A 9,627-nucleotide genomic window follows, 5' to 3' on the forward strand; every position below is an offset into this window, starting at 1 on the left:
GTTTTGTTCTGTTGTTTCTTCAGGCTGTATCCCCTTCTCACCCCTAAGTAATACTGCATCAGAAAAGTATCCTTTTAAAAATAAATTGCTGTCTACCTTCTTATGGCCATCTATATTTCATCACAAAAACTTTACCTACATTTATGTTATTTTATGCATAACAACATATGTAACTACTTTTAACAGCTGATCAATGTCAACACTCGTATATTAATTTAACCTTTATTGTCCCTCATGGGGAAATTCTTTTTACACCTCCATCAACTTGCTCTTTGTAGAACAAGCTGTCTGTGAAGGGCAGCCACCTTTTGGGGCGCCCTTCGATCAGGCACACAGTAGTTTGCACAGAACAGTATTAGTGGAACTTAAGTTTTTAGTATATAGTAGTAATCAAGCACACAGGGTGTGCAGAGTGTAGGTTATGCACGATAGCTGGGAATATAAGGTTTGGAAGTTCCTTGTGGACGAGATATGTTCCGAACAGCCGTTTGTAACTTGAAATGTTCGTAAGTTGTTATTCAACATCATTTTAAGGGTATACGCAAGTACAAAGAACTACGATGCTGGGAGTATGCACGCTCTGCTGCTGGTGCGGCAGGAGTAGCGGCCAGAAGTTGTACTAGGCGGAATTGCTGTGCAGAAAAAAAAATGATGGAAGACAGGAAACGGGAGCCCAATGAACACAATTTGGACTTATAGTTCTCTTCGTTTGTATGTCTGAAAGTTCGTAAGTAGAGGAGTGTCTGTATAGTGTATGTATATAATGTATGTACAGAATAGGCAGCATTGTCACATTATGATATACTCGCTTGACCCACCACCCCAGTGGCAATGAGGAGCAGACTTCCCCTCAGAAGTCTGCAGAGCAAGCTGAAAAAACTCTGGAAAAGAATCAGCGGGAGGTAAGCAATTCAGCCATTCTAAGTTTCTTTGGTTGTTTTTGTGCATTTTGGGCATTGTATTGTTCACAATTATTTTAAATGTCATCCCATTCCTTGACAAAAAGACTTGTTAACAGGAACCTGTTTTCGGCAGGGGTCAGGAAATTGTTTTGTTTTAAAAGGAATTGAGATTGTAGGTAAGACTGGCAGGAGCAGTGAAGAAGATGATGTGAGGAAGATACGAAAGAATTACAAAGAGGAATTTACAGGGAATGAGGTTGTCGCCCCTCCATCTACCATGAGCCCAAACAGTAACCTCATGGAAACTGGTAGTAAGACAATGGTGCCATACATGGTGAAATTGACAATATTGGCATTATGGAACACGGTACTTCTGGTGACTGTAAAGAAATTAGGAGTATTTTTCGTACATTGCTTAAATCATCCGAGATCAGATGCCTCATCTTGGATGAGTTAATGCTGGTGAAACTCATCCGGGATAAGTTGGTTTTTCAAATGCAGCTGTGTAGTAGATCCTATCATCTGAGATGATTGCGCACGCCCGCGCTGCTTGAAAAGCCCATATATATAGAGTCCAGAAAACTTGATCGGCAAATCTCTCGCCTTTTATTAGAGGGGTATGATGAATTCAAAGATTTAATATGTACTAAAGGAAACACATCAAAAGCGGCCCAAACCAGAAAAGACGGTTGGAAAAAAGTGTCTGACAAATTAAATGTGTAAATAATTTTTAATTATTATATTTCAACCAAGGAGACCTCAATAGATAGTTGACACGAGTGTTTATTTGGTTAAACCATTTAAATGAGTATGAGAAGAGTGATTTGGTGAAGCCCGTCTGTTGGTCGTCGGTTCCATCGACTCTGAAGCCGACAGATCTGGCTGGGTGACCAGGCAGGAGGCAAAGGAGCCAACCCTGAACCAGGACGGGGAGGGGAGGAGGTGGGCGAACCGAATAGCTGTAACGACAAAGAAGTGGGTTAGACTTACTCTTTATATAAAACCTGGATCGATGTGATTGGACACACTTGCATTCATTAGGTCTCCTTGTTTGAACTTTCGTATTCACTTTCATTTATCACTTGAATGTAGTATTACGTTTCCAATGTTTCATTATTATTTTATTGTCATAATTACAGATCAAATACAAGCACAGGACATGGGAACAAGTTAAAGTGAAGTACAAAAATATACTTCAAACTGGTGAACATGACACAATTCATTCATATATATGTGTGTGTGTGTGTGTGTGTGTTTTAAATTTATGTATACGAAATGTAGGAAATCTTTAATATTTATAAAACATCCCTTTTGAAGCTAATAAGAAGGCAGACAAAACCTTTGAAAATTCTGGGTAATGAGAATATTAGTGTGATTTTTAAATTCTTTATAGAACTGATTTTATTGCGTATACATTACCTGCAATGGCATAAAACACCTCTTTAATTGTCTGCACTCGCAGGTGTCCGCGAAAAACAATTGCGAATTGCCTGGCAAATTGTACTCTTTGATATATTTTCCGCATCGCCTACAGTATACAAAAAAAGTGCCGCTTGCGAAATATTTCAAGGCAATGCACATTGTCTGTGTGGCTTTGAGAGCCCAACTTCGCGTAGTTGGACATCTACTATATACGGAGCTAATAAATCTTTAAGATACAATATTCAGTCTCAGGTGAAGCGGTATCTTTCGAAAAGAATTTCCTCCGGGAGCAATAAAGGATCTTGCCGATCGCACAATACCCTCTCTATATTAAATTCTCTTCATATAATTTGCGCACCGATATCAATTGGTCGCTCATTCATGAATGGCGAGGCCATGACATCAGATTTCCATGTACGGGCACTGATTAAGTGTGTGAGCTAATCCTTGTTTACATAGAACAAACCTGCTTCGAGCAGGTTTGAGGATTTGGATGTGCTGCTATGACAACACATCCAGCAAGAGTTTCGAAAAACCAACAGATCCAGGATCATGCCAAATCATCAACAATTACATCCGGCTAAACGAGTAATCCACGTACAAAAAATACCCCCACTGCCTTGTCATATATCTTAAGTTTATTTACAAAAAGATTTATATTGAAAAAAAGAATATATAGTCTATGTCAGGGATTACAGCTCGCTGTCTAATTAGCTAAGTGTCTAATTAGATCACTTTTGCCTGTATTCTTTATTAGACTTTACTTTTTTTCAGCAGGAGGGCTGCAGGGCTGTGAAGAAGTACAGATAGAGGATGTCAAGGTACAGTGATGGTAGTATAGTGATATTTTATTTATCCCCATGAGGAAACTTTATTTTCAACAACAACAGTAATTTTTATGTATGTAGTACCTTTCATAAACTCAAGGACGCTTCACACACAGGGTACCCGGGGTGCCAAAAGTTGTGAAAGCATTGAAATCTATACTATCAATGTAAGTTTCATGCCCCGATTGTCCGCTCCTCTCGTGTGCCACGCCCCCTCGTTAACCGCTAGTGGATTCCCCCTGTTTACCAGCTGTTCCTGATCGTTGTCAATTAGTCCATTGTATTTAGTCCGCGTTTCCGTTTTTTTCCCCAGTCCGGTCATTGTAATGTTATTCCGTGTTTGCATGCTTCTTTTGTCACTGTTCCTATTAAACCCCGTTTCTGCCCCGACTTTTTGCTTCCTGCACTTTTTCAACGCTCCGTGCGTCGTCCCAGCGTGACAGTAAGGCCTTAAAAGTATAGAATATATATATATATTTTTTTTTTTTTACAAAGTACTGAATTTTGTTTACAAAGGTCTTAATTTTTTCTGGTCCTTTTGTAGGATTAAATAAATACTGTGACGTCATAAGTAACTGCGTGCTATCACCTTCCTGTCGCATTGAGACAAAATCTTTTAAAAATTTGGACTGTAAATTAGGATTTTGTTATCTTGTTCATTTTACTTCCTCTCCTGATCCCTGGAGGATGAGCCCCCCCTTTGAATCTGGTTTCTCCTAAAGCTTCTTCCTTCTAGGGAGCTTTTCCTTGCCACTGTTGCTTCTGGCTTGCTCACTGGGAGCTTTGGTCAGGGATAATATAAAGCGCTTTGAGACAATGAAATGTTGTGAAAATGTGCTATAGAATTTTTTTTAACAGAATTGAATTGAAAATCTGCAATAGAGTGGTTTACATGGCAACAGCCATCCTCTTGATTGTCACTACTTGAGCTGTACTGTGCCTGATTTGTACCACTTCGTTTCACATTTTCACAACCCAACCTGATGTAAGTTATCAGCATAATTGCTTTGATCATTCAAACTGTGGTAGTTGGAAATACTTGCATTGCAACTGTGCTTTAGGGAAACATACCCCTGATCTTGTAAATATTTCTTTTCACAGTATCTGATTCATTTTAAGGATTCCTTGTAAACGATCTCCACTAACCCAGAATTGGATATTTAGTCAGATACTCTGATTTTGGATTCTTTGTGTTCTCTGCTTGAAAAACAGTTCTGGGAAACATTTACCAAAAGCATATTTGCTATAGCTAGAACCTTGCAACTGAATGGTTCCAACTATATAAGTGGTTAATGGGCGCTTTTGGGAAACGTACCCCTGCATAGCACCTGCACTTGTCTGATCTTGTATTCACGTTCACTTGGTGCCAAAAGGATAGAACAATGACATCAGTGTGTGAATGTCACTGTTGGAGGGGTACTGTTTTGGAAGTAACAACAAAGATGTTTTGTTCAATGTGATGAACGTAAGACTTTTAATTTACTGCAAATGCTTACATAATTTTTAGCTTGGTGAATCAGTTTAAATAATGTTCTGCTGCAGACTACATCCATGTTTGTGGCACAACATCAACATTCCATACAAGCCTCACATCGTCATTAGGTAGGCGCACGAGGACTAGCACTGTCTAACCTCATGTTAGCTGCTTTTTAAACAGTAGAGCAAGAAAAGAACAAAAGATTTTAGTAAACTTTTATTTGACAAATATACAGACAATCAAGTAATATATAAATCTTTCACGTGAATCAGTTTAAAAAGTGATGCTCCTGTCCACCTGCATTTTCTTCACCTATGTCAAAACAAGCACATGAAAGACAGGATTGGTAAATTTCACTTAAGTCACTGACTTTTCAAGCAAGATGTGAGTCTTATTGGCATTGCTGTAACAAAGCACATTGGTCTTAAAAGTTATACAGACATCAGCACTTATCAGTATTGCAGAAATGCTGTGTTTGATTGCATCCTTATTTCTGCTTAGTTCACGACTCAAAGCCCTAGTTACAACACAGGTCCAACACACAAAACACAACTGAGCATTTAATGATATGCTATTTTGTTTGATGGATCCTTGGAAGGCTTTCTACATGTACCAAATGTAATAAAAGTCTGTAGTAATATTACAAGTAAACAACAATAACAATTTACCCGATTCCTCCAAAGCGGTTGTGGAGTGCAGTGCTCCAGTCACCTGGTTAGCAGGTCTGTTTCCAAACACGGTCATGATTTTGAAAATGAGTCCATATTTGTTTTTAGGGCAGCGAGCACCATTTTTATTCAACTTTCTTTTTGACTTCCTGTATTCTTTTTTCAATTTTTAAATCTTGTTCAAGACTTATTTCATTGTTTTGATAACCCCTGCCTTCTCCAGCTCACTCTGCATTGCTTCATAAAGTTTTGCTTTCTGCTGTAATGACTCTAACCCAACTTATGTTCTTATGGATCTGTTAATCAGATGGGAGAGAGGCTCAGTAATAATGGATATCAGATTTTAGGAGGAGGGTGGAAGCAGGATCTAATTGACAGATGAATTTGAGCTTTAATCTCAGCAACGAATAGGGTAGTAGTAGGAGTGAAGGAAGATAGCAAGTGTACAGAGTGATCCACTAAAATTTCAGGACAAAAAGAAACTGAAAGAAAGAAATTTGATTAGAACTGTTTTTAGAATAGAGAAATGTAGAAAAGAATCACATAGTTCTGCAGAATCACTGTAAAAGATGGCTGAGTAAGTTTGTTAATAACAGAAAAGCGATCTGGGGGGGTGGGGAACATACTCTGGGCCGTCCACTGGGCAAGTCCAGGGCATCTGCGGCCGGACCTCAAAGACGAGCAGGTGTGACTGGGAGTGTGTGTCTGAGTGTGTGTATGAGTGCATGCATGGATCTGTGTGTCTGCATGTTGTCCTGGTACAGGGAGCACGTGGATGATGGGGCGGTGTGGGGGCGGCAGTGAGGGGACTTGGGAGAGGGAGGATGCGGGGGCTGGGGAGGGAGGGTTGGGATCTGGGCTTGGGGGAGGGGGGTCGGGGTAGCCAGGGGCGGGTGTGCTTGGTGGCTCTTGGGGCGTTCCCCTGGTCCCCCGGGTGGGGGTTCTTGGGGGGGGGCGGGTCTCCCCGGGGCTGGCGGGGCCCCCGCGTGGTGTGCGGGTGGTCCGGACTCCGGGCTCTGTCCATGCCTGCGTGGCCGGCCCCCGGGGCGCTGCCGCCTGTGGCCATGGGGTCCCTGGCTCGTGCTCGCCAGTGGGGGGCGCCCGGTGCCTCCACCCCTGCCTTCCTTGGGTGGGCGCGCAGCCATCCGGTGGCGGGGGGCCCGGGTACCTGGCCGCTGTGGGGCGGCTGGGTCCATGCCCCGTCAGGGCTCTCCCGGCCGTCTGGGGGCCCCGGGGCGGTGTTGTTGTGGCCTCGCTCACTCACTGGGAATCATTCCATGTTAACCTGCACACACGTATGCGTACACACACACACATACACGTACATATGCACACACATACACACTTTCATATTAACACACATACACTTAGAATGCACACACACATAGACATACACACACACACACACACTTCCCCTACTTTATCCCTCTTTCTCCTTGTCTGGGTGTGTGTGTGTGTGTGTGAGAGTATGTGTGAAAGTTGGTGTGTGGCTTGAACTCCCTCCTCTCAAATGCAGATACGGGTACGACGATATTTAGACAGTGTTCCTGGTGGTCTGCTTATGGATATATATTTATTTTCTTTCGTTGGTATTAACGTATTTAATTCCAGAAGCAGATACTGGCACAAGCATATTCCCATGTCATAATGGTACCACTGGTTTCTTTGTGTGTATACTGTTTGTGTGTGTCCCGGGATCTTATCTTTCAGATACAGCAGCTGGTGTGATGATACGGTGTAAAGCAGCAAGATGCAGAAGCTGTCCTTTTATTACTCTTTCCTTTTTGTTCTACTGTTTATGTATTATTTCTCTTTCCCTGTCTCTCTCTCTCTCTGACCCCCCTCCTTATTTTATTTTTATTATGTATTTATTTATTTTTCTACTTCCTCTGTCTCTCACCCCTTTCTCTCCTTTCTCACTTTCTCTCTATCTCTTTCCCACTAACCCCCCGTCAGCTCCAGCTTTGTGGCGCAATGACATAAAAATGATTAATAAAGAGTATACCTCAAGTAACAAGAGGAGCTTAAATCCAAAGCTCCACTTGGCAAAATAAAAGTGTTGGCACAATAAGGCACCCAGACTAACATCCTGCTTGCTAAACTGCCGGACACGACAAGGGGGGGGGGGGGAAATAAAAAATAACAGAAAAGCGCGATCTAGGTCTATACTAATATTAAAGGATAGGTAAAATGCATGTGCAGCATTCGAGGCAGTTTTCTATTCCTGGAAATGGTCAGTGTAGGCTTGTGTTTGCACAGCTAGACTAGTTTTTTTGTAAAGTATCTACAGACACCAACTTGCAGCTTTCAATCCTGTCTTGCTGTTCATGCGGCACACATATAGGTGAAAGCAAGTTTTGGTGTTACAGTACAGGGTTAGCATGTGTCTGGAGTTCAGCTCAAGGGCCTAATGGCAGCATGAGTCTGTCACCCTAAAATTTCTCAGACTCCTGCTATATTAACTGATTTTGATAACACCCTTTAACTTCTAAAGCTGGGCCAAACTCCATTAAGCGCAAGAGACAACATTTTAACAAAAGCAAAGATGTGTTGGCAATGGTGTGATATATAGAGATGTAATACTGTTCATGATGTTTGACTGTTGAATGACATGCAGTGACCTCTCAGATGGTCTTTGGTATCTCAATGCAGACAGGAGCAGGTGAAATGGGTAAGCAGGTTGCAAGGGAACAGGCAGCACACACTGCTGAAGAGGGTGAGCAAAGGGACAGTTACCTACGGACACCCAGAATGAAGGCTGTGTCAAGCACTCCAACCTTCTCACTCAGGTTTGCTTTACTAAACAAGCTAACATTATAACCTTAAGAAGAAAAAATGTGCTATGTGCAGGCTAGATTGCTGGCATGTTATTCAACAAACAGTGAACATTGTGGAATAATATATATTAAACATGGTCAAGGTCTGCAGCACTTTCATATGGTCAAATGCAGTATATATATGCAAGGTATATTCATACACAAGAATATCTATGGTTCTGTTTCCTTGTTACATAGTGGAAATCCAAGTCAATCTCCTCACGGCGAAGCTTCAGTGTCCCCTGGTTTCATGTTTGCTGCACATTCTGTCCCTGACACACCTTCATTCTCTGGCTTTGATTGCACATTTCATGTAGAGTCTACTGAAGAGGTGAGGCAGGTTAAATATTTATACAGAAACTGAATTGTGTGAAATGGTGTCGTCGCAATTAATATTTACCTTCTTGTAGGACATCCCCTTTTATTTTTCAAGCTCCTGTTTCACTGATAAGGTGGGTGATGACAATACTGTTTAGTGGCTTACTTGCCATACTATTTGTCTATCCTTCCTGATTTTTGCTTTCTTCCATAGAAACTTTCAGCTTGCAAATCCACAGGTGATTTATGTCTTTAGTATCATTTTACGTGCATAATTTGATTCATTGTGCAAGTTTTTAATACCAGTGATATTTGATATTCCAGGCTTCCTGTTTGAGCAGGTGGGCAGTCGATCAGAGGATGAGCATGACTTCCCCTTCTCCTCTGGGAGTCCCAGTCAGGGAGCTGCTAGCCCAGCTCTGGGTAGGATGGAAGACAATATCCCTTTTTCTTTTACCTTTGGAAAGTTTCAGTGAATCACACATTTCATAAAAATATTTCAGGGTACTTTATGGTCACATGTACATGTCATAAGACCTGTTTGGTAACAGTGGTTTTTGTGCTGAGAATGTTGTGAACTTATAAAGCTATTGATAAAGCTGTTATATACTACTGCAATTCATTTGTTTTTTACTTAAAAAAGATTTCAAAATGAGCTGCCTTAAAATCTTATATTGATAGATTTACTTGCCAGGTAGAAAAGGTATGGTTCTATTGTAGTTACATTTTCAGCACATTTAAACGATTCAAAGGAGAAAAGCCAAATATAAATATTTCTAATAAATATAAATTGTGGAAATCTTGATGATTTTCTGTAGATTGATCTTTTGCAACAGTCCATGTGGCATTCTATAAAAATATCAGCTCAGATGTGTCTTGGAATATGAAAGTTTTATGTGTATGTTCTACTTCACTCAAGAAAGTCACAAATGTGCGCATGATATTTCAAATGTAGTTTGGAAAATAAAAATGTAAACAATCAATAATGGGTCTATTGTATTACCGCAGGTAAGGTGTTTGTGCCTTTTGATGCTGTCACTATTAGCTTTGGGATTCAGCAAGCAATATTACATTCATGTTCCATAATTACAGTGACAGAGCCGCAGTTCTTTTAAGAAATATCCCTTTTCTAACATGTTTACTTCATGAATTCCTTAACTTAAAATTTTGTCATGCCTTTAGTATATACAAATCTCA

At 40.8% G+C, this 9,627-nt stretch overlaps 1 protein-coding gene across 4 annotated transcripts in view; it reads left to right on the forward strand.

Annotated features, from left to right (window-relative positions):
* LOC111838967 (uncharacterized) overlaps positions 1-9,416 on the forward strand; it is a 64,434-nt gene extending 55,018 nt beyond the window's left edge. For 3 of the 4 annotated variants that reach the window (XM_023802466.2, XM_023802467.2, XM_023802465.2), the window contains exons 7-15: positions 24-66; positions 827-902; positions 1,036-1,213; positions 3,099-3,145; positions 7,949-8,085; positions 8,311-8,443; positions 8,523-8,564; positions 8,645-8,669; positions 8,755-9,416. In XM_023802466.2, the coding sequence (XP_023658234.2) occupies positions 24-66; positions 827-902; positions 1,036-1,213; positions 3,099-3,145; positions 7,949-8,085; positions 8,311-8,443; positions 8,523-8,564; positions 8,645-8,669; positions 8,755-8,906 (833 nt within the window). In that variant the 3' untranslated portion in view covers positions 8,907-9,416. The remainder of the gene's footprint in view (positions 1-23; positions 67-826; positions 903-1,035; positions 1,214-3,098; positions 3,146-7,948; positions 8,086-8,310; positions 8,444-8,522; positions 8,565-8,644; positions 8,670-8,754) is intronic. The other variant, XM_072716621.1, reaches the window with a different exon arrangement.
* Positions 9,417-9,627: the final 211 nt, after the last annotated feature.

Source organism: Paramormyrops kingsleyae, chromosome 1 (assembly GCF_048594095.1).
Source record: "Paramormyrops kingsleyae isolate MSU_618 chromosome 1, PKINGS_0.4, whole genome shotgun sequence".
Taxonomy (NCBI): domain Eukaryota; kingdom Metazoa; phylum Chordata; class Actinopteri; order Osteoglossiformes; family Mormyridae; genus Paramormyrops; species Paramormyrops kingsleyae.